Source organism: Bombus bifarius, unplaced genomic scaffold (assembly GCF_011952205.1).
Source record: "Bombus bifarius isolate JDL3187 unplaced genomic scaffold, Bbif_JDL3187 scf7180000008030, whole genome shotgun sequence".
Taxonomy (NCBI): domain Eukaryota; kingdom Metazoa; phylum Arthropoda; class Insecta; order Hymenoptera; family Apidae; genus Bombus; species Bombus bifarius.
Window position 1 is genome coordinate 300,664 of NW_022884401.1, and position 25,728 is coordinate 326,391.

Consider the following 25,728-nt stretch of genomic DNA (forward strand, 5'->3'; position numbering starts at 1 on the left):
ATATGTACGGTCGCGGGCTGCATGTTAATGGCCGGAGGGCGGGGAGGCCGGCTAGGCCGTGTATCGGTCTCTGTTCTCGCATCCGGTTGTCAGCACCGGTCGTTAGATCACCGGCGCCACCGGCGCGGCGACTCGATACGAACATCACCTTTCCATTCTATGTTTAGCTCTTTGCCTTCGGCTTCGCGGACCTTCCCTTTTCCGTGATTGGCAACGAGCTGAGGGCGACGGAAATCGGACGGTACCGAACGCGACCGACCCACTTCCGATCGAAACCATGTCGATTTCGAAAATCTCCCGCGTTTCGACCGACGAACGTCGCGTGGAAAAGTACCGTCGGACCTCGTGGGAAACGTGGAAAGACGGGGGAAGGGGTGAAAGTAAGCGTCCGCTTCGAGAGAGTCAGACAGACGTATGTGTATACGTATATTTCGAAGTTGTTTTATATGTAACATGATTAGATCCACATTTTCTATTCTACTCCGGATACGTTTCAAAGTCTGATTACAGAATTTTTTTTTTTTTTTTTTTGATCATTATTGGTGGGTGATGGGTATCGTATAATCTGTGAACACGTTTGTTGTTGCTAACATTATACGACTAACGATTGCCATAGTTGCATGCTATTTTCGGTGAAGACGTCTTTATATTAACCAGTTAGCTGTTGCGATATTTTTTGGAAAGCTTCGGAAAGCGTAGTACCTAGAATGTGTCGCAAAAGCGACGACGAGTATACTCGTCGAACATAGAGTACGTGTGGCTGTTATAATATGGAATTGAGTTGTAACGAAACGACTGTTTTATTTTTTAATTTTATTACTGACAGGGCTCGTCGTAACGCAAGATATTGCCGTTTCTTCGTGACGAGTATACTCGTCGAAACAGCTAACTGGTTAAGTAATAATGCTTATTCGAATACACAGGCCGTTGCTCTATTTCGTCCAAACGCAAGGAGAGTAAAATACCAGAATTGTGTCGTTGACGTTACTTAACATATTCGAGACCGATAGCATAGCGTATATACCGAGCGGTATCTCGCCGCAACGACAAACAACGCGTGTATGTCGTCAGTATTTTCAGGCAATTCTCAGACAATTACAAGTATAAATAACATTTACTATACCTATTATATACATATTATATCATTTTCTCGCTCTTGAAATAAATATCATTACTTTTTGCTTGTTTATCTTCTTAAAATTTTGATTAGGAATGTGTTGTTTAAATATGATGTTGGATGTCGTGTTTTTTCTGTTCCTACATCGAGTAATTTCACCTATTTTTTATTATAAATGCAATAAGGTTTCTGGTCATCTGCGAGAGTTCTGTTCAAAAGTCGTCGACCTCGAATGTGTTAAATAATCGAATCGATGCAACGTATACGTCAGTGACGGTGAATGAATTAACGTGATCGTCCCTCATTTTGTCTATTTTTATCAGAAATGCGACAGGCGAAAAGGATCCATACCTAAACAAAGAAATTGGAAAAATCTTGTAATTAACTGGAATTAAGTGGATTTGAAGGAGTTGCTTCGTGGAAAACATAAATGTAACGCACGTTTAGAAATTACAGAAATCGTGAGAATGGTTAACGTGCCAATAAAGAATGTATATGGTAATAAGCATCGATCGGTACGATCAGCTGTTGTCCTAATAGCCGTCGTGAATCCTCCCCGAGCGAACGGCACAGATAAACCAGGCCTCCCCCGTCTCAAGGGAACATTCTACGAGGCTCGTTCTCCTCTAAATATTGCAAACGTTTAAATAAAGCGGAAAACTGCCATACCGCCGTATGTCAATCCGCACTTCTCCAACGCAATCTGTAATTTTCTGCGATCATCCTCGCGCCTTTTTATCCGATTTATTGCGCGAGCAGAACGTGCGAAGCTCGCCCCTTCGGCAAATTTCTATGCTTCGGAGATTTAATCGAAAGAAGAAAAAAGAATTGGATCTCCACCGTTCGAAGCGTATTACGGAAATCTGGTAAGCGTTCGTAATTTTCAAGGCTTTTTGAAAAAAAAGGCGATCGAATCTCGTCGCGGCAAAAATTTGATAGAAAAAGAAAAAAGAAAATGAAATTGAACCGAAACGTTTAACTCGTAGAATTTTTATAGAAATTCGATAAACGCAAGTTCGCGATATCTGCGTTGACAACGTTTCTAAAAATCTCCACGATCTGTCTCGTTCTTTCCTAATTAGGAAAAGAGTGCGATCAAGCTGTTCAGGATTGTTATAGAAATTTCATAAATGCGAATAGCAGGATATTTCTAAATAAATAAAAAATATCGTGATCGCAGAGGGCTAAAGAACATTTTCCGATCGAATCGTCGAAAAATCCAAGCTGCAAATGTTGGAATTGGCCGCGAACGAGAACCGACGAGACATTACTCTGGCAACGCAAATAATTGTATTAGCGGCCGTCTCGGATTCGTGTATTAAAGGGTTTCGAGCTCGGGAACGGCGCTGGATACGCATGAAAGTCGCGTCGGCATTCGTAACTCGATTTTCGTAACCCGATCCCGTATGGTAATGCGTATTCGGCGCGCTACGAAAACCGGGTTAACGTAGGCGAGAGAATGTTTAACCTGGTCGACGTAGGATGCGTATTGTTATTTTAATAGGCATTATTTGATTTTAAAGTTCAGTGAATGCCAGTGTGTTGCTGAAGGGGGATTTGATTGCTTCGCCGATAAGGGTCGAACCCTATTATTTTCGTTCTCCAATCCCTATTTCGTGACAGCGACGGGGCCTCGTACGGACGACGCGTTCGCACATTCTGAAACGGCTACTTTTCTTTTATCCCGCCGGAAGGAACGTCGATGCCTCTCCATCGAGGAGGGACTTTCGTCCGAATCGTTCCTTACGAAGCGACCTAGCTTCGTGCGTTTCGTTCGGCTTTCAAAGTGAAAAATAAATTGTCGGCTGTGAAATTGAAATTAGTTCATGTGGATCGAAAGTGCGATGGAATTCTGTTTGGAAGTGCGCCGTTGTCAGAATACGATCAGATATCAGATTCGTATGTTTGATTAGTTCGATCTCCTGAGAAGCCAAACCGATCACTTTCAATTTTTATTAATTTCTTAGGAGAAACTAAAACAAGTAATTCGTTCGTTGGAAGAAAGAGAACCAAATTCTGTTTGAAGATGACTTTATCGTTTCGCGGAAACATTTCATTGTCAAAGCGTGGTATTTAAAAGGAAAAAGTATAGGGAAAAGAAACATTCAGGTAAACTAATTAGAGACGCTGAACTCGTCAAAGAAAGGAGACAAACCTATTAGATATTACGTGGCAGAGTCTACTATGAAAACTCAATACCGAGAATTATATAACTTCTAGACAAAATTTAGCGTGGGAAAGAGTAGAAGCGAATATGAACTCGTTTCACTCGTTTTTAATTGCACGACTTAAAAATCATCAAGATTTTTCGTACACACATTTGCTTACATATTACGATAATATATTATATATTCCTTTAGTTATAGATTTTCCGTTGCAATGTTACAATACGTATTTTACCTGCTTTCCAAAATCTAAAAGTTGTCAACCCTAAAGTGACCATACGTCTGATGATGACTGCTGTAAATCTATTTGATCTTAGCTGTAACGAAAGAACTCGTGTCCCTTGACATTTTTCACAAGTGTCTGAAATATCTTTGAAACTTTACAAAGGACGAGTATCAAATCTTTGTACGTTTTTCTATATTTTATTCGTGTCGCAAAAAAAGAATTTATATTATTTATCTCGAAAAGAATCTGTAGAAAACAGTTGTTTGTTTCGTGACTCGTTAGTCTTTCCCCTTTCGTTTCCTTTTTCTCATCAAAGGGTATTTCGGTCGATCGAACGTAGCCGTATTTCGGTCGAAATTAGCGTTGTGCTAGGAAAATCCGCTGGAAGAAGGCCGTGCTTCTGTATGCCGGTTGATTTGCCGCAAAGGGGACGAAATAGACTAAAGGGAAGAGGGGTTGAGCCGCTAAACTCGCCTCCTGTAAATAGAGTCTAATCAACTGCGGGCCTTGGCCGATCGACCAGATTTCAACCTAAAATGGCCCCATTGTACCGCATTCGTACACTCCACGCGCTCCTATTTCCACTGCTTCGCCTACTTTGTTAAATAACGGCACTGCGCAACTTTCTCTTTCCTCTAGAACTTGCCACTTCTTATCGGGCACGTTTCAAAGACGAAAAAAGAAGAAATGGGTGCAAATATATCGAGCATTAACAGTTCGTATCTTGTTATTAAAAGCTATTAATTGCCGAGTCAATTGAACGAGAAGTTAAGGATAGTTTGCATACTTCTCGAGACGAGGGATCGATATAGCGTGAGATTAATAATCCTTTTGGAAATACTTAGAGAATAGCCGATCACGAAAGACAAGCTAAGAGAAAGAAACGAAGAAAGAGACGAGTATGAAAAAGTAAGAATTGGGTAGGTTTAATATTTGTTAAAAAGAAAGCATTTTGTAAAGAACAATTCGCAAAGTACGTGTATCCTTCGAGGCGATTTTTCAAAATAATTTCCAAGCAAGTCGAAAACAATAGAAAACTGTCTAAAGTAATTTTCTAATCTTAAAACGACGCACGTTCAATGAAACGATTAGAGAAAAATGCAGCGGAGTAAAAACGAAAAAAGCTACAACAATATCGGCCAAAATTCGGCCGTCAGCTTTTTCTAGAGTCGTCGACGACGTTAACAAAATCCAGGGTCCTAGACAAATACCGGGCCGACGATAATTTCGACGTTGGGGTCGTCGCGAAACGAAGTTAGACCGATCGGCTTCTTGCGGGGTGAACAGACCCGGCGAAGGATAATTAAGTAACGCAGAAGGGTGGCTCGTTGGGGGGTAGCTCTCGTAGAGACGCGACCACGAGACGCCCCCGTCTTCTCCAAGCTTTTTTCTTTCTTCTCTTTCCACCGACGACGCGGAAAAAATATTACACGATATGTATATCGCGGCGAGAACGGAAGGGGACGAAGAATTCATCTTGCTAATCTGTTTCGGCGACAAGCGTAATTGGAAAGAGAGCACGAGGGACAAAGTATGGTTGTTGCGGTCGGAGGAAGATCGTTGCGGTGATCGAAGATCGTGTCACATCCGCATGCACCGATGGATCTTCTTGTACAAGTTTCGACATTATAATTTGTTAGATGATGTAATATCGACGCGTGATTTGTCACGTGATTCGTGTGTTTTTGTGGAGAAAAAGACTGTATGAGAGAGGAGAGAGCATGTTCGCGTACATTTATGTAGATAAGATAATCTTTTTCATTATTTTCTCGTTTGAATCGATCTATCTTCGTCGTTAATCTTCGCCACTAGACAACTTTGAAATGGTAAAAATTGTAACTTTTATCGTTGAATAGTCTCAATTGGTAACAATTTTGAGAGGATAGTTGTAACGTAAATTCTTTCTGTGAGTAAAGTTCGACGAGTCTGGCTTGACAAATTAGTTTTCCGAATTAGCCGAGTGTAAAGGAAAGGCTGTCAAGACTGTAGCTTGATTTCGTTTAGCGTAAACTCGAAAACAGGCGGGTACTCCTTTGCCGCTGCGAATTTACTTTGTACAATTACATCAAATGATGCCTGGAAAATGTAAATGCGAAAGGGATGCGGGGGCAAGTATGCTAATAACGTGACCTATCTGCGCGATAGTCCAGCATTAAATCTACCTTACATTCCCCTACGTAAAGGCATATCTATTCTTGTATTTCTAGCTTCCTGCCTCGTTCACGCCATTGTTTCTCCTTTATTTAAACATCCCTTAAATATTCGTTCGATCGAAAATATAGGAAGATTTTGTAATTCATAAATAATTGGGGAAAAAGTAATATCATCGTAAGTGGAAAAAATATTAAGCAAATCCGGAAAACTCGCCGAGTCTGAGAATTGAAACAATTGCGAACAGAATGTTACATTAATGCAACGTCGATTCTTAATGAGTTGAACCAACCATCTCTGGAAATTTAGACCTCGTCGAGAACAAGTACTCAGCCCAATTAAAAATTCCTCCTCCAAACTCTCTCACCACCTCGTATCTCTTTAACTCTGTTCCTTTCGCTTCGTTGTTATTATTTATCTACGGATCCGCGAGCGCCAGCTACCCTCCGGCTAAAGAAGAGCGACGCGCTTAATTTCCAAGAGGGTGGCAAGCAATAATCGCCGACAATAAACGCGAATCGCACTTGATTATTATGATTGTTCGACTCCTTTCTGCAGAACCCTCAAATAACTTCGTTTCTCGTTAGTAGCCGGCTGCCACCCCTTGTACCAGTGGAAACGTAGGGAGGATCCGTGGGCGGGAAGGGGGTGGCGAGGGTGAAGTGGGGGATCGCCGTTTCCGTCCGCGGGGCAGAAGTCGGGGGTGAACGACTGCGTTGCAATTTGAAAAATTACAGCCACCGACCAACCACCACCCTGCCAACTCGCCCACACATTCCCCGATCTTTTGCATTTTTCGTCGCCTGCAGGCGAACGTTGCGAAAAATGAAAGCTAATCTGGCGATCTATGATGATTCACAGGTTCCTGCGAATCGTGCAAGTTGGTCCAAGTTTTTAGAATTTAGTCATAAGGTTAGAAGTCACGGGAATTAACAGACTGCGAACGCTTACGCAAATTGATATTTTTATTGACACGTTAAATATGTACGACGAGTACTACGCTTCTGACGTTCTATATATTTTTTCTCGTTATGTGCACTTTTGAAGCGTTAGATCTGAATGTATAAATATTCGCAGTTTAGTGATCAACTACGTAAACCGTACAAAATAGAGTAAAAGAAAAACGTTACGAACATGTATATTTTAAAACGTACGATTATTTGTGTTTCTTTTATGGAGCGTGAAAGATCGACCAGAAAAGATAAAATCCGGTGACTGCTGCAATGAAATTAGTTAAGTTAATTCATTCGATCGCGTGTTGCTTATTTTACTACAGGTGTCGATGGTATTCTCCAGTGACGGAACCGTGTCGAGCGTTGTACCCCAACTGTAATTTTACGGGCAATCCCCGATCAACTCAACACGCCACGCAACCCTCGTATAATCAATCCGTTTAATCGGATTAATTTGTTAGTCGAATAAGACGCGACGATCCGGTTATTTTCCCGAGATCGCTTGTCTCTGATTCTTGTTTGTTTTGTCGATAACTTTATTTGAATATCCCTGGCGACCCTCGTAAAATGTCTACGGATACATTTCTTAATGCGTTTGGCTTACGTACGCCTACATTATACTTTCATCATTTGAAAATCGACATTCCAGACGACGTATGAAATTTCTGCATACGAAATAAATACATTTTTCTATTACCGAATTTTTAAATTTTTAAATACCAAATTTTTGTTTAACGAAACTTTAAGATTATTCGTGTTAACGATAAAAAGATGAATACTCTTTTTAGAAAATAGCCAGAAATATTATTTCCGAATAGATGAGATTTATTTAACTATCCAAATACGAACGTCAAAATTTATACTTTGATGAAATTTTCTATACGTTAATAAATTTACTGATTCTCGTTAAAAAGATTCGAAAAGATCTTTTCATCTGTTAGCCTAAGGTAGATACAAGCAAGATTCTCGTTGATACACTTGACATTTCGTAGCAATTATTATCTTCTGTCCGATCTTGCCCGAGCAACAAGACTATATCATACTCTACCACGAAACTTTTACTCCAGTCTTCATGGAAACACGCCATAAATTTGTGCGGTTTTCCGTACAGAAGCAACTTTCCTAAAAGAATCGTGAAAAACTGGTTTCTGGAACTCGTGTTAGGAAACATCGTCGATTAATCAGTTTAATTTATACCGATTCGAAATATTCCGATAAAATCTTTCTCTACCAACAAATATAATATTTCTTTCAACCAGATACTTCTATTTTCTATCATTTCTCGATCATAATTCTCTTACGTGTAATAAAACGTTTCGTTTAACGTAAGTTTAATGCTAAACAGGTGGATCTTTACTGAAACGATTAATCTCGTTCCTCCTTTTATAAGGAAGAACAGGACGAATTTCTATTACAACCAACGAAACCACTGAAAGCGAGATTTTTTTATACAAAACGCTCTCTGCTTGTTTCTGCTTGCGATTCTACCATTACTCGAATATTATCAAATATCCACCAAATGGATAAACAGCAAAGATCAAATACTCCCACTCACCTCTTTCTTCGACGTCGTCTAACTCGAACCAAAGCCTTCCGCCACAAAGCTACAAAAACTTTCGCCTCTTTTTAACCAATTCCAAATCTCCAAACGCAAGCCCTACTAACATTCTCGCAAAACAAAAAAAGACACACGAAAATTTCACTCAAAGCTAATGCCTTCGTTGCAAAACTACACGAGCTCCCATCTTCGTTTAGCCAATCCCAAAACCCAAAACAACAAACACGCCGAAACTCTCCGAATAAAGAAGAAAAGATACAAAAGCACGTTCACCTGGAACCTCTTCGCCAGCTAGCGAAAGCCGAATTTTCATATCGAACCCGGAGGACACGTGCGAGGAAGCGGAGCATTTGCTCCGATGGGCCGATCGCAATCTCAGCGATGATGCGATGTACCTACCTACCGTGGCGGCGTACCAGGCCAGGTTCGCGGTACGTGTTTGTCGGAAATTCTCGATTACGCGAAGGAAGAGGGCCGGTTTATTACGAGCACGTGGGAGGACTCGGCGCGGCACGTAACGCGGTAGGTAATACGTGTTACTCGTGGCTGGAGAGTGCCGCCCCGGAGTTGCTCGTCGGCGGTGTGTATGGCGTGGTTGAACGCGTGGTGTATGGTCCCGGGCTGCTGTGTGGCCGTGGAACACCATAAGATAGGGTCTCATTATTGTAGCTGCGGCGCAATTCGCTAAATTGCCGCCCCTAGGCTTTGGGGTTCGAGCGTCTCTAGTTGGCAAACGGTCGGCTTCCATCGCGGCCGACTAAACCGCCGGACCAATTAACTTTCAATTAGAGGACGGAGATAACTCTTATCGCGTCCGCGAGGGCGGATTTTATGGGCCCTTCTTTACCCCCCGGCCGACGTTTATGCTCGCGCTGATGCATGGCCCTCGAAAGGGTTAGATACCGATCGCTACGCGCATAAAAGTGATATTATCCGAGATTCAAGAAGCGACTGTTCCAGGTCGCGGCTAGCCATCGTTCCCGTAAAACGGATCCAAGTTAGACGAATAGACGTACGGTACGTGGGTGGTTCGAGTTACGCGTCGCGTTAGTTATTTCGTCGTTTCGCTTCGCTTTCGCGCTTCCTATCGATTTTTAGAGCTAGTTTATTTCGTATAGATCTTTAGATTTTTAGCAGAGCGGAAAACGCGAAACGTGGAGTTCGATAGAAAAGCGGTTCGTTGGAAGATAAGGATCCGTCTCGATACTTCTGCAAGCAAGTCGTTATAAAATACGTGGAATTACAGTAAATGCATAGTAAAATCGTGAAATCAATCAGCCATCGAACTACGCTTACGAACCTCAACTTCGAATCATACTTACTCATACCTGCGCAAAGAATAGGAAAAGCTAGAGAAAACACCATTGTCTCGTCCATAACGATGAACGCTACCTCTGAAACACAATAAGCCACGTAGACGATAGACAATTTAGAAAACGTTTTCCTGGAAGCCGTTCTTCCCGAACTTCGTCGGAACAGCTCCCGCTTATCTCTTTCTTTCTCGCATACCGATTAACGATCGCGTCTACGATGCTTAGAAATCGCCCCGTTTTGCCTCGTTACCGATCGCCTAGACTCGACCGGCCAGGAACAATGCCTCGTTCGTATTGTTCGTCGCGTAAACAGACACACGGCGCGTTGGTCAGACGAGAGAGACGAACAGCCAACGTACACGGGACATCCATATGTATGATTATGAGGACGGGAGTTATCACCGAACGCGGAGGAGAGAGACTCGAACGAGGAACGAGCCCGCAGCTAAGTTCATATTTGTGCATTACGCTCACGTGCAACGATACAATAAGGAATCCTTCGTATCGGGGGATGCATGCTAAGTACCGGTCGCTCGTTGCACCCAGCCACGGACGGATCCTCAGCCGCACGATTCTTTCTCGTGCACAGGCCGCGATCGTCGCGCCTCGCGTTCCCGGGAAAAGCCTGATTGGATGTTCGATGAATTAATTCCCGGCCGGCTCGAGTCCCTTAACGACGCGACGCTTGTTGCTCACGATTGAATTCCGCTTCGAGAGAAAAATAGCAGTTGAGAAATCTTTTGTCGCTTAGCTTCGGGTGTAGGGTCGAGAGAAACCTGACTAGATATTCGACGAATTAACTTCGACACGTCGCGAATCTTCTTGTCCACGAATTCCACTTTCAGGGAAAAACTACAGCTGAAAGGTATTTCGTTGTTTGCCTGATCGTTAACCCGTTACGAGTCAAGCGATCATTTATCGAGGTGTTACAGGTGCTTCGAGATTTTGAAATTTCATAAAATTACAGCAATCTAGGTAGAAAGGATTGCGACCAGAAGAATATCGAGCGAATTTTCGTGCAACTCATAGTCACGATGTTAAAAGCAAATATTGCTGTTAACGCAACGTTGACCCTTGTCGGATTAACTCGCCCGTATCTTGGATATCGCGAAGGGGAAGCGGCTGTCGAGGATCGTAGATACGAATTTGTGTTTCTTGGGAGATTATAGGTAGATACGTGCAGGGTGGTAGAAAAATGCGTTCGAAAGTTTGAGGATAGATAATTGTAAGGCACTAACGAACGTGTATGGAGAAGTTGGCATTCCGCAGTGTAGAACTAGAAAAATCTACCAAGTGTGTTATTTATCAACGGTTTAAAATTTGTCTTAGTCATCGTAGCCTTAGTGATGGACAAAGGCCAATCACGGTATGTAAATGTCGTCTGTAAGCATTATGATTAGACTGCGGATGTGATCGGTGTATGCACACGTTATAGTGTATTCAATTGATTTAATCTTTTTAATCGTGTCTGCATAAACACCCCTAGTCTGTTTTACTGTTCTGATTTGTTCCTCGATCACCTAAACTCTGCTAGGTACTTGAATAATTTTTAACACTTTAGATAAATATATTTTCTCGTGAACTACTGTACTACGTATACTATACTACGTATTTATAGTATAATTCTACCATTAAGTTACGGAAGAAGCGTATCGAACAGCATATAGCACTACGCAACTAATGAAAATGAAAGATGGCGTCAAGGAAGGGTGTGGGTGCCGCAGTCAATTACACGTGTAGCAAGACTCCCACCTTGCGGGCAGAAACGCGAAATAACGCAGCGTAGTGGTTATTTTCACCGGTGTCTGACGAGGCGATTTTGCTCGCCGTTCGTGTCGCATTTCGTATCGATTTCTCGGCTATTTTATTACGTGTCGTGCATTCTCCGGCATAATTGCATAAAGACGTTGCGTGAGATAAATCGACGATCGAATCGGCGATTGAGTAACAGAAAAAGTCGCGGTTTATGAATAACCATGAGACAGGGCCGATTCGCCGTGTCTTGTGTCGTTTCGCCGTTGCTCCCAAGTTAAACGGAAATAACAACGCACGTTATTTCTGCCGTATCGAATACGCTTCCTATTTTCTATTAGCGCAACCTTGCGATTTCTATTCAGTGGAACGAGCGTGTATGGTGTTTGAAAATTTATCCAATACGATGTTATAGAAATGCTATTTATAGAGAGCGAAGTGACTTTAAACTGTTGCATGTACTAAAATCACGATTTACGTTTTAAACGTAATTTACATTATGATCAGCTTCGATCGCAGATATGGAAGAAAATGATCTCGCTTATTTTCTTAAAAATCAACGCGATATAACTAGATCCACGATCTCTGTGATAGAAGGAATTCGACGCATCAATATCGGCGGACGCTTCGAAAACAAAAAGAAAGCCCGTCCGTGATGCAATTTGAGCGTCGAACAACTGCCACGTGACCGTTTTAGCAATGGCAGCTAAAGACTGCGACGAAAAAAGAAAAAGGGAGAAGGAACTAGCGTGCTCTAAAAAACACGTGATTTTGGTAAAAGGCAAAAAAGAAAGACAGCGTCACAACAAGCGGCTGAAAAAAGGAGAGAAAAGAACGAAAACAGGTATCCTAACGCGTCCATTCATTCCTCGGAAGATCGATACGAAGCGCACTATGCCGCTGCCGAATAACGCGAATTCGATTATTCTCGTCGATTCGAAGCACTTTCTGAACTAAAGCAGGACGGAGAGGAGAAAAAGAGGAAAAAAGGGAAAAACCGGGCAGCAACGGACGATAGCTCGTCGGCGAAAGCGGTGAAAACTGCATGACACGGCAAGGGTTAAGAATCGGCAGGCGCGCACGTGGCTCGCTTACGGGCCACTTCCGGGGAACGTCGCCCTTGGCTCGCGACAAGGTAGTCTCTCCCAGGTTCGTAGGTATACGAGCCGACCTCTTAACCATCCGGCAAATGTCATTAGTGGCGGTGGGCGGGGCCTACGCGGCGACCGAGGTAACCGCGACCGCGACTGTGTGCGGCGCTCGCCGCACGGCCGCTCTGTCTGTCAACAAAGGGTGCAGTGACGCAAGCAGGTCGAGAGAGAGTGCGCCGTGTCGGTGTCGCGGCGGCGGCGGCGGCGGTGGTAGGCGTGGTAACAGAGCGTGACCGCGGCACGCGATTTGTCGAACCACCCTGTCGTGGGCGGAGTCGAACCGCCCGCCACTCGGCGCACGCTCTCGCGCCCTCTTTCTCGCTCTTTTTCTCGCCAACGAGGTCTGTCTCGCTTGCCCCGACAGGGCTCGCGACACGGCTCACGTTACACAGCCGGTACAGTCCGGTCTAGTCTGTCGTTCGGTCACGAAGCAGCCGTTTAGCTGTCTGCGACCCCCACGTCCGTGGCGTACATCGGGCGCGTGATTCGAGCGATCGAAGGGACCGTCCCGTCGACGAGGACCCGTAACAGCTGGTCCACGACGCGAGAGTCCGAGAGCTTAGAGTTGTTGACACGCACGTGCGCGCGCGTGAGCTCTCACGTCGTATCACATATAGACACGGACAACGATACACGTACTCGCGTATTCGACCCGGTGGTGTTCCTTTCGTTTCTCTTCTATACGGTATATCGGTTTTCGGGGCTCGAACAACCGCGTGCCAACAACCCTCGATGCCGACGACGTTCCGGTGGTTCGACGACGATGACGCGGGAAGAGGACGGGACACGCGATGGACGATGATGCGCGATAGAATGTGACTATCGTTTCGTTTGGTGTGACCGCTTGTTGTTTGGTGTTGTTGCGTTTGAAACGCGAACTTGTTGTTGTCTGCCTGGTGGTGTACTCGACAGACGACGCGCGGCAGTGTGACAAACAGTGACCTACGATAATCTCGAAGAGAAGAGAAGAAGGAAGAAACGAAAGAAGGAAGAGGGAAAGAGAAGGAAAGAAAGAGGGATAGGAAGGAAAAGAGAAACGCACCAAGGAAAAAGAGAGGATAGAAAAAGAAAGAGAAATGTTGCCGTATCAGATGGCCATGGATTATGGGGGCTTTCAACGACAAAGCCCGGTCGGGGTCGGTGTCGGTGTCGGCGTCGATGTCGGCGGACCCCATCAAGGGGCCGCTGGGGCGCTCAACATCAACCCCGCGTTCACGCACTCCTGGTTCGTACCGGCGGACCTCTGTGTCCCGTACAAACAGAGTCAGGGTCCTCTCCTCGAGCCAGGGCATGTTGTTTCTCTTATACTTATTTTTCTTACTATCGTATATTTTAATAGACGTCTTACAATTATTGGTAGTTAACGTTAATAATCTTATTCCGACGTTACGATCTACCTAGCCCTTTCGATGCGACGGTAGGGGTGGGATCGAACAAACCAACAGGGGTTGAATTCCTGCCGGTTGACGACCCTTTGGAAAACGATACTTCAAACGGGTGACGGGGTCGTCGTTTAGATCCCGTAATCGCCATTGTTTTCCGGGCAAACGAAAGGGTCGCGACGACAGGATCCATCGACGAACGGTTGGTAGCTTTGGCGAACAAGAGGGGAAACGTTGTTTTCGATTTGTCGCCTCGCAACTGACGAGAGCGTTAATCGCGAGAGGGGTGAAACGCGTGTCTGCGTTCGTGGAGGAGGCGCGACCCTTTTCACACAGGTCCAACCCTTTCCCGCCGTCGACGAAGATGTTCGCGGTAATTTGTCACTCGTCTTATGAATACTGGTCCTTGAATTTCGTAAAGGGTTGCGAGAGGATTTTGTCAAGATTTCATAGAAATAATCAAGGAAACTTCGATTATCACATACGCCTATATATCTTTGTCTAATTACTTTTATTTAAGAGAAGGATAAATGGTTGCCGTGTATGGTTTGATAGTTAATTTTTTAATAGAACTGCCAATCGGGATTCTTCGATTCTTTGTGTGGTTAATACACGATTACCAAGATATTTGTCAAATCTAAAGTAGCATTGGTTCGTAATATAGCAATCATTGTGGAAGTATGCGATAAATTATTATATTATTGGATATTTTTCAAGGATGTTGGTATCGTGAAATCAAGTGCAGTATGTCACATGAAACAAAGTTTCTAGAGCTTTCTATAACGATGCGTTTAACAAATGATTTCGTGAAAGTCGTATGACGGATGATCGGGTACAGCGTACATTATACAAGGTCATATTTTATCGCATTTTACGCTCGTATGAGAAAACAGGTTGGACTAAGATGACATTTCATTAATTCATCAATAAATTGTGCCACTTATCGGTTTCTAGCAGCGAAAGGGCTAGAGATGCGTAGCAAACTGCTCTCTCGAGGTAGATCGCGACGATTTACTCGATCACTTAACCATAAACCATAAAATACTTCAACACGACTTTTATCTGTTAAGGAAAGACACGATAGTTCCCAATCGATACATTTTTACATATACAGAACTTCCTTATTAAAAAGTATCAAACTTCAATCGATGCACAGAGTATTTCTGAGTATTTCGTTCAAACTGGAAATTTTTCTCAATCGTCTGATAATCCAATCGCTCAAAACCTATACCGATCAACCTTGAAACGATTATTTATGCCGTTTCTCTGTAACAAGTAATCTTACGTATGTAAATAATTTATTTCTTGAGAAATTGGATTCGAATCGTGTATCCAAGCAATGAAATTGCCAGTTTATATGCGACTTCTGAAAACCTGAATTAATAATATCCATCGTATCGATTCGTTGGAAAAACTGTGTAATAACTCTATAATTTATATTTCCTCCTATGCTTCATCCTTCTCTGTTTCTTTCTTTTGATTTTCTTCGTTCTCGTACATTTTTAAGCATTCTAAATATCCAAGCTAGAAACACTGCGTGCATCAAGAATCAGGTCGAACAAATTTCCACTGGTGTCCAGCCAGCGCGCGAGTAATGTCTTCTTCGAGCAATCGATTTCCCCGTCGATTCAACCAACGTCGTCTTCGTCCGTCGTCTCGACGTTACGATTCAGACAACGATAGACATTAATATGTGACATACGTAGAGCGACAATGACGTCACTTGAGGCTATGCTGTAAATAGTGCGCTATAAAGTTGATGTTCTAACTGTAAATCATTCCTCGCGCGCAGGATGTCGAATTTTTATCAGGCTATCAATCACCGTCTTCGTTGGAGAGCTCGCACCAACGGTGTGATAGCGTTCGAATATTCCTTTATTTTTTTCCTACTTCGATCGAACGTTCCATCTATCTTTCTTCTATTCTTTATTCTCGTCGAAGGAGAAATCGAGAAAAGAAATCAGTCGAACACTGATTGAATAATGAAACGACGTAGAACTGCGGAGGGAAAAAAAAATGGTAACGAAGGTGAATTTTGCAACGAGAATCGAATATCCGCGGTTTCGTTGCTTCATCCATCAATTTGCATACGTATCCTCTGCTTCCTCTTTTTTCACTGGCATACGTGAACCACGAGTTTTTAATGGCGGTCGCGCGAAACCCACGGAACAAAGGAGTACCAGTAAATCCAGTTTTCACTTCGATTTATAAACGAAATAGTATAACGCGGCTCTGCCATTCGTTCGTCGCGCCGCAAACGAACGACTGCGTCCAAATGGTTCTGGACGTCCACGATGTATCCCATGGATTCGATCTTCCCGTGGATCATCGATCCGCGAGAGCTTGATCTTCGTTCCCTGGTGTGAAACTAATTTCGTGTAGATTCGGTTGAAATCGATGAAACGACAATCGCAGATCATTTTGATTCGAAAATTTATAGTTATAGCGGATACGTGTTCTGACGGATTTGAACATCAAAACGATTAGATATGTAGGTAGTTTCGTATATACGTAGATTCTTATGACAGTATGTATTTCGGTTTTCACGTGTTTCGTTTGTCGGTCCAGTTCTTCAGAACACGCATCCTCCTTACACAGAATAGCACTGATTCTGTTACTTATTATTCTATTGTAATTTTCATTTTATTTGCCACGCGAGTAATCCTCATTTTCCGTAACGTTGTACTAACGTTGTCTGTGAATTCGTCCAATTTTCAAATTGTCAAATTCAACCGCGTGATCCCCCCCCCCAAAAAAAGAAGACAAAAATAAAATTCAACGAGGATCCGGAAGGAAAGTGGTCGTGTTACGAGGGTTAACAATTTCGGCAATATATAAAAGTGGCGCACGATTACCGATACAAACGCAGTTACGTAATTGGCCAGTTATTAGGAGCAGGACCAGCCATTCTTTTTCCCTGATAATTGGCACGATCTCCGTATAAATGGCGTAATGATATCTTTTACGCGTGGAAATAACGTGTTTCTTGCTTCCTCGACATTCTTTTGCACTGTGAAACACGATGTTCAAATATCCGTAAATTACAGGTCACGAGCTATTAAAGGAATGGCGATGATTAATTAAAATCAAACGGTAGAGAGAATCCTCTGCTCCTGTTTATTTCTTTTATTCCTTTTTCTCTTCCATATAGCGAATAGCGCGAATTTCAGCTTGGCAAAAGAGAAGATCTCGATTATGTTTCGTGCGTACGAACGATTGTAATGAAGCTTTACGAGCCTGTAAAGTGGCCGAAAATATCATCCACCCGAGTTTTTTGCCGGTCGAGATATGATTTTATAGGGTAATATCGTTCCCCTTGTGTTCTTTCCGCGCTGCTATTATCAACCTAATAATTCAACCTCTGACAAGCGGAAAAAAGCCGTTTCCGTTTGCGCCTAGTTTCCCGAAAGGCTCGTTCATTTGTAGAATTTTAACGAACTACAAACCTCGCTCGCTGTATATGCGTTTAATTGTTTTTCTCAGCTTGAATCCATTTAAGACTGAATAATGATTGATACGGTATTTCCATTCGTCCCGTTATTCATCCGTTTCTTCCTGGTCTGGAATTTGGAAAAATTACGTTCTTCGTTTGTCTGGATTCTTTCTTCATCCGCATCGATAAAACACAAAAGACACGAACTCGTTCTTCGTCCATAAAATGCGAACATCTGTTCTATTGAATATATGACTATCGAATCTTATACCAAATCGTATAGCGAACGATATATCAAGACCACTATAATATCCATGGAGGACACACTGTCGATAATGATCGTAGTAAAACAGCGTTGTTGCTGAGAAACAACGCTTGGCAAAATTCTACCTAGATTAGAGGCGATCGGATACTTTCTACGACGAAACTTCCAATCTTCCAAAAACCGTCCCTTAAACAATCATCTTTCAAACGAAAATCTCTGTATCTCGCTTCTCGCTCGAGTTTTTACGATTCTACCGCTTCGATTCGGATTAGTTTTACTCCGTAAACCGTTGAATCACTTGGACGTCGAAAGCAGACGAGGAGTCTCTATTTTGACGCATCCTCGTCAAAGTGGACAGGGTGGTCGGTCAGGTATCTACGCTGCCGTAGAAGAATTCGTCGGATCCCTCGGTGAAATAGCGTCGCCGGTAGCTGGTCCCAAGAGAGCTCTGTCACAGCGAGTGGATAATGGGAATTGTGATGGGTGGCGTTGGTGGGTACAGAGGGCTGAAGGCTGGTAAACCGATGGTACAGATGAGTACGTCACGCCACGGCAGTAAACCCGATACGATTAGAGAGGAACGCTGATGCTGACGGGGCATCCCGGGGAGCCGTCAACACTACCTTCGTATTTTCAACCCCGCCCTCTTTCCATTATTCCTCGCTGTTCGTTCTACGGATCCGATCACCACTCTCGACTTCAGCCCCGTTATTGCGCTCATAGTTAGACATACCGTGGTAGCCATAGGAGGGATGAAAGTGCCTTAATGCAGGACGAATCGCAGGATCGGTCCTTGAGATGCCGAGAAACCGACGGTGGTTGATTGGAACCGAGGTTGCAGCTCCGGCGAGCTTTCGTTTGATTTTTTATTTTTGTGCTTGACGCAGATACATACGGTCGAATTTCTTTCAAACTGTTCGTTTGGAAGGCAGCATCAGTCACGTTTGGAGAAGTTGTTGACAATTTCAGTTCTACATAGGCAGAATTCTTGAAGATCTGTTTGGAATCTAGAAGATCGGTTTATTTCAACTCTTTGCTTGATCGTTCGGTTGATCGTTTACAGTCGTGTCAACCACTGTAACAGCTTATTAATAACTGTATCAGTTGGCTTCATTGACTGAATTTTATGATTGTTCGCAGAGTAATTGATTTGTTTTACAAATTTGACCGGTTGTAGTGTTTGATCCAATCTTCCTTAGTTGTGTTTTATAAGAATTCCACAGCGTTCGTCTAACGAGAATAATTGAATAATTTATGGAAAATATCGTGGGAAAATTTACTCCGACACGTGGTAGGTATATTGAAAGTAGAATAGGATTGAAATTGTCCGACTAAATTAAAGATAGATAGAAACGATAAGTTAAAAGTTGTTATTCGACTAATGGAGTAAGTGGATGACAGAAATTTTCGAGTAATATGTTGCTATAATTATAGCTCAGCGAGTTAATGACTAGATTGATAATATCAAGCTTAATATTTCGTCTGACTACGTACAGTCACGTTTCACTTTCATACTCGACGTTTCCAGAATGCTCGGTGTATAATTACGATTAATCACTGTATAGTATGTTTCCTTGTGCTTTTTCGTTAAACGCAGCTATCTAATATTTCGTTCTGCTATTTTTCAAATATTGCTCGATCTCAAGATAACATCTTACCGACATGCTTATCGTTATCAAATAAAAGCATACTAGGACAAAGAGCAGTGACCGCAAGTTCTGCCTGAGTTTGGCGAGGGTGTTGCCGTTACGGGCCTCACGTTCCCGGAAGTAGGGACATGAGAATGTCCGGATGCAAGTTGTGAACGTGAGACCCCTAGGAGACTAGACTCCAGCTTTCCTCATGCGTCAAACTGTCGATGATTATTCGAGACAGGAAGTCAAACAGGATTTTTTTTCGTATGCAGTACGACACTTTGAATCGTTTCTAAATTTACGCCAGATTTCACGCGTTGAAATCGTTGACGTAACATAAAATTACTCGAAACAAGAATTCTTACGATTCTTACAACTCGACTGCATATTAAAATTTTCTTACGATCATTTACTCTTATCCCTGGCTGCGAAATTCGAGACGAAAAACGTCTTTAAAGAAAGACTTTGAACATTTAAAAAGATCCCTAAAATTACAGCTGAACCGCGATTCAGAGTTTCCCTCTTGCTCATTCACTGTCGCGTCTCGTTCGAAAATTCAAGACACCACCATCGGTGGAATCAACGCATGTAGCAAAAACCCCCAAGTAACAACCCCAAAGACCGATAGATATCCCGAGTGAAAGGGGATGAATCAAGCGCGTCACCTCGGCGTCTAGTTTTCGGAGGTCAGTACCGGGGAGCACGATCAAGTATATCGAGCGTGTGTCGGGTCGTAACGTGGCCACTATCGAAAATGCAAAAGGGGTTCTTCCGGCAGAGGGAGAAGCTACGTTTCGTCCGAGTCTCCGAGTACGTTTACCGAAAGTTCTCAGGCTCGACCTCCGCCCGGACGCATCGGGAACCACATCACGTAGACTTTAAGCCCTCCCTTATCTGCGCGTCATCAAGAACCAACTTCCCTCTGTCTCTCTATCCGGCCTCTCTCTGTCTCTTTTTCCCTCCGTTTCCCTCTTCCCTGTGTCTATATACGCGTGTACCTCTCTATATACGTGCCTTTATACGCGTATACCTCGGAGGTCCACGCTTTTTCTGTCTTTCATACCGTCTTCCCGATTTCTTTCTTCATCTCCGTTTGTTTCTCCTTTTCCTAATTCTTTTTTCTTTTCTTTTTCTTCTTTTTTTTTCATTTCTTCTCCTCCTTTCCCCTAGTCGGTGCAGCGTACGCTGATGCGCGCGACTACCTCGTGATTTACATCGCCGGATGTGCTGGGATAATTTAGTGGTTATCGTATTGTCTCTTTTTCCCTCCTCCTTGCTTCCACCATCTCTTTTTCCACCACTCGCCGCGACTCGCTCGTTTTCTTCGTGTCCATGCTGGATGGGATTTCATTGAGACACCGCCAAGCCGTGGACGAAATATTTTTCCAACAGCGGGCCCTTTTGCGTCCACGTTTCACTCGAATAGGCTCGAATTCGGCTCGTCGCTGATTTTGCCAGGTAGATACGTTAGAAGCGGCTAAAGGATGCTTTGCAAACGTTGCGCATGGTTTTGCGTGCTTTAGACTGCGTTCTAGAATGGTTTCTCTTTGAGTTTGATAAGATTCGAGAACTCTGGATGCAGTCTGCATCGCACGTAGCGATACGATTGGATTATTTCCCACCATTTGCTGCTAAATATTCAAACGTTAATTTAGAGCAAATACGATTATACAGTTCTCTGTTCGGAAACAACGCGGGAATCTTTCGATTAAAAAGATTTCGTCTATCAACAAGACGATGTATCAAAGGTTCCTGGGAGCGTAAGAAACGGCTAACGTTCACAGCAACGTTGGAGACCTGCGAATTTTCCCTCGTTATCGAGCCGGCCACCGGAAATGACATTTTCTTTGTCGAAGTGGTACAAAAGGCCGGGCATCCGATAGCCAAAAGGGCCGCGAAAGAAAATTATGTCGAAACTGGAGCCGTAACATTAGGAGCATTGTATTGTAGCGCGAGGCTACGACTCCCACGGGAACGGGTAGGGAGGTTTGGTCCTTCTCCAGCTCACGTTCGCTCCTCCATATCGGCGCACACTTGGACCGGAACACACGGACGCGGACGCGGAGAGAAGCGTCGACGGGAATGGGACGTGCCCTCAGGTGGTGCTTCGGACCGGCAAATGAATTGTTTAATTGAATTAGCCCGAGTAGTCGGCCTACCGCGCCCGGCCATCATAATTCCCTCGATGCTTGCTAATTGCCCGCTCTTTTCCCCGTTTTCTTGCTGCACGATACTATAAATAATAAAACCAATAGCCTTCGTTTGTTAGGCTCGGTTAACTTCGAATGTGCATTTCCATTTCACCAAGCACGTGCCCTTGTTTCATACGCCGGCTTCTAGGTCGAGATTCGGTCACACCGATACGGATGCCAGAATTTGTAGTGCTGCGAATAAATACGCGATCCAAGTAGACTTATTCTTCGATTCTCTGCTGCTATGTACGAAAATCTCATTGAATATGATTTAATTATAACGAATAGACTATATGTATAATATGTTTGTGCGTACACTTGTCTAAACTTTGTATAGCGGTATTTAGTATTATTCTCAACATCAGTGTTATTTTGTACTGTAGCTTTTTGAACACGTAAAGGGCACAAACCTGTGAATAAAATAAAATTAAAATTATTACGTATGGAATCATTCTGCGCTTTAGTTTTATTGGCTATTGAAACTCTATCGAGAAGAAAAATCGTCGAGAGTGAGTTTGGTGGATGTATAAATTTGTTAGATTTGAGGCGAAACGCTTTTCACGGATAACAGATACACCTGTAATAGGACACGTCGTAGTTTCGTAGATTCTGAAAATTTCGTTAGGCAAAACGATCACTCGGAGTGATATCGACGAATCTATAAATTTTCTAGATTCGAGATCGAACAATCTTCACAAATGATGATAGCGTTTCTGCTAGAACAAGCTTCGTTGATTCTTGAAATTTTATTAGATAGAACGATCATCGACGTACTACAGAAACGTACAATGGTTTAACATACTATCGACATTCGATCAAACGAATGATTCTTCGGTGCGTCAAACTTCCATAAGCCATTCAGTTTTCGCATATTTGGCGTCTGACCAAAGATGCCCTATTCTACTTAAAGCAAGCGTACTCGCAACTGTCGCCTACGTTAGCTGTGAAATGCATATGCAAGCACCCGTTTATGTTTAATCTCGTTATATAGCGAATATTTTCAACCGTTCCAAACGCAAAATACTCGAACGTTTCAAACGTTGTTTAAATAATATCTATCGAGATGCGACATCCATTTCGGTTTATGCAGACCGAGGGAGAACGTCGGGATTAAGAAGAATTAGCCCCCACCTTCTCGAGGCTATCATCAATAATTCTGGGGCAACTAGAAATCGGCGGATGAAAAATCCAACGGCGCGGCACCTCGATCGAAAGGATCGTCTCGATAACCTCGTCAGGATCCTCTGCTGAATTATTGATGGCCGGCACTTAGCACGGCCGAGAACACGAGGATCCTTATGTGTCCAAGGCGAGTTTGCCACCCTTCAACGATATGGCTACGGATATAGCTATGCCGTGGCTCACGGGGGTGAAACACGCCAGCGTTCTATCCCGTGTCCCATGGGAACCGCGAGGAGCCCTTGCCTTGGCCCGTTCGACCAGTCTGCCGCCCAATTTCAACAAATTTGACCGAAAGTTCCGCGTAATTTTATTTTCGCACTTCTGCAGACACGTCGGTGCTTCTCGTTCGAGGCTGGCCAGCTTCTAGGGAATACCTCTGGGGAAAAACGGACGCAGCAACCTTAGCCACCCATCCTTCGCGCCTCCCTTTCCTTTATCTTTGCACAATCAGCAGCGGAAGCCGCCTCTAATCGCACTTTGGCCCGCGTTCCGTGACCAAGCTCTTCGACGATCGCGTCGGAATTCCTCTTCCACGTTGGCAGCGTTATTCGTGTTCTTCGACCTCTTTGATTCTCGGAATTTCAGCGGAATTCTTCCTGATAATATCGAAGTTAATTCTTGATCCCGGGCTAACTTAGAATGGGATAGGATAAAAATACGCGATAGCGAGCAGTGGGATTTGATCTCTTGGATTTTCAAAGGTTATTGATCTTTTATAACAGTCACATTGTTTTAGGGAAAGTGTTATATCGGAACATTCTACAAATAATATAGTTTTTCCAAGAGTTAGATCTAAGCTAGTTGATAATTTAAACTTGTCGCGTAGCGTTTGATTTTTTCCAGAGTTGATCACACACTTTGATATAAGATCGCGAAGATGTTTTACAAGTCGATAAGATAAATAACAGGTTATTACTTGAATTTAGTTTAATCTTCGATTCTAATATGTTCCGCGTTAAATTTCAATGTCGATTGCAACACGAAGGAATGTAAGATCCTAGATGGGAGGAGAAAAATATTTTTCCGTTTATGTTTTCTCGGTATGTAGGTATCGATCAAAGCCTGAGGCGTCTCGTTCTGAAAAGGTATCGTTCATTTCGTTGCATTAACATACAACGAGCAGCGATTAAGGCTGCAGATTTTTTTGCAATTCGAATGCAGGCAACAGTCTTGCCTTGCAAGGTGTTAGAAATAAACTACGTTTAAAATGAGTTTCAAATAAAATAAGTACGCAGTTTTCAAAGATGATTCACGGTTAACACTGACGCGGCATTCTCACGAACAACAACAAACGCATCGCAATTGATATCGCGATTTGCATGACGAATAGAATCGTTGAAAACATTTATCAAAAATAATGTTTTATCGAAAGCATTAAGAGACTGCTCGAAGATCCAATAGACGTACCGTGAAAGTTTTTTAACAAATTTCACTTGCCAATTTATTTTATCGTTATATCGTACGAATATTATGGTACTTTTAACGCTATCGTTTCAGTTCGACCGTTTTTTTGTTCCCTAAAACCGTTACAGATTCGACAACGAAGAAAAAAGAAATAGCCCGCATAGGACTACCAGCCTTTCTCATTTCCACTTTCCAATTGCTTATTAAAATTATACGGAATTTCTCCTCTATACGCAATTAGGCGTACAATTACTATGCGACTACTACACGATTGCTATGCAACGCGTGCAGCCGTCTACGATACAAACGTCCGATGATATATTATAGCGGTTTCACCTAGAAACGACGGAAAAGTACCCTATATTTTTATTTATAGACCCACGACAATTCATCTCTTCCATTCAAGAATTTTGTGTCGTAGATTAAGACACGATATCGTTAATGTAATTTCTTCGTGTTTGTCATTAACGTGTCTAGTATTTCAGAAAACGTTCACGATCCTTTCATTGATCTAGAATTATCGTTTTACGAACGAGAAGACACCAAAATTCTCTCGATAAATAGATACTCGCGCAATTCAACGTCTCTAAGCGTAACTAAAATTTCGTCGAAAATAAGAGTAAAAATCGGAAGCATTTATTCGACATTCGTCGAAATTTACACGTGGAAAACATAGGTGAACGATTTTTTTCTCAGGTGGAAATTCAAGAAGAAAGCGATCAGACCCGTGGAGGAGCGACTGTTTGACGTAACTCACGACAGAGTGCCCGCATTTTAGTAAGCATCGTTGCATACGGTCCCGTATGCGATGCACGTAGCACGCTCGTTTCTGCATTCGCCGTCGTAAAAAGTCAGTGCGCGCGACCGTGTTCCTATCCCAAATTCCAACGGAACCCTTGAACCGATACGAGCGGTAAAAAAATTTTGCGTTCGCTTATTGCTCGTCCGACAGGCTGGTTCAACGGTAAAACGATGGGATTCCGCATTAACGAATGATACGGTGCACCACTCGCCCACGTATTCGCGTTAAAATGCTGGCCAAACGTCGATCTCGTTAAAAATTCATCGAAGCCCTAAAATTGTATTGTATCATTTCGCTATATTATTCCGCTACATAGACGCGAACAATAATCGAACAAGCATCCGGAACCACATTCAACTGATAACTCAATAATCAACTGCACGAAATTGAAAAGCACGCATCTTCTCCGTTTTCTCTATCTTCCTCTCGACGCCAACGATCGCAAATTGCGTAACTCGATCCCAGCCTCCACGAGCTTTCACAATTCTTCTCTACGCGACCGCAAACCACCGGTAAAAATCAACCACCTCCTTTCAGCCAATCCAAACAAATCCAATCGGTTCTCGCCTAAAGAACCACTTTAACGCTCTTTAACTGTCATTTCGCCGTACTTTACCGAGCCCAATCCTTCGATGCTCCAACTACAAATTACAGCCGCATTCTCGAAAGAACGTCGAAAAGAAACTTCCACCCTCCGGTGAAACTTTAAATTACCAATGGAGGTTCCTTTAACGGGCAGAAAGAATTGCGTCGGTGGCATCGTTGGCAAATGAAATTTCTACCGCGACCGTGTTTTCGAATTCGTGTTCTCATCCGTCGCGTGCTACGACCGAACGCTAAGACAGAGAAAAGGAAATGGGGATGGTGCCGGTGATTGTCCCTGTGGGAGCAAGAATAGAAGGAGCTTCTTGCCGCGTTTGTCTCGGGGGTGCGGAGAGACGATGGAAAGTAGCGGGACGCTTGTAAAATGCGGAAACAAGACGGTGACCGAATGGCGGCCTGGTCTTTCCACCCCCTTCTTTCAGTCTTTACGACTTTTCAGCGACGC

At 43.2% G+C, this 25,728-nt stretch overlaps 1 protein-coding gene across 11 annotated transcripts in view; it reads left to right on the forward strand.

Annotated features, from left to right (window-relative positions):
• LOC117207432 (protein trachealess) overlaps positions 1 to 25,728 on the forward strand; it is a 138,449-nt gene that overhangs the window by 96,657 nt on the left and 16,064 nt on the right. The window contains exon 1 of one of the 11 annotated variants that reach the window (XM_033447675.1): positions 12,774 to 13,674. The exons of 9 other annotated variants lie outside the window; for them this stretch is intronic. In XM_033447675.1, the coding sequence (XP_033303566.1) occupies positions 13,463 to 13,674 (212 nt within the window). In that variant the 5' untranslated portion in view covers positions 12,774 to 13,462. Of the gene's footprint in view, positions 1 to 12,773; positions 13,675 to 25,728 lie in introns of those variants that run through there. One more of the 11 variants, XM_033447678.1, reaches the window with a different exon arrangement.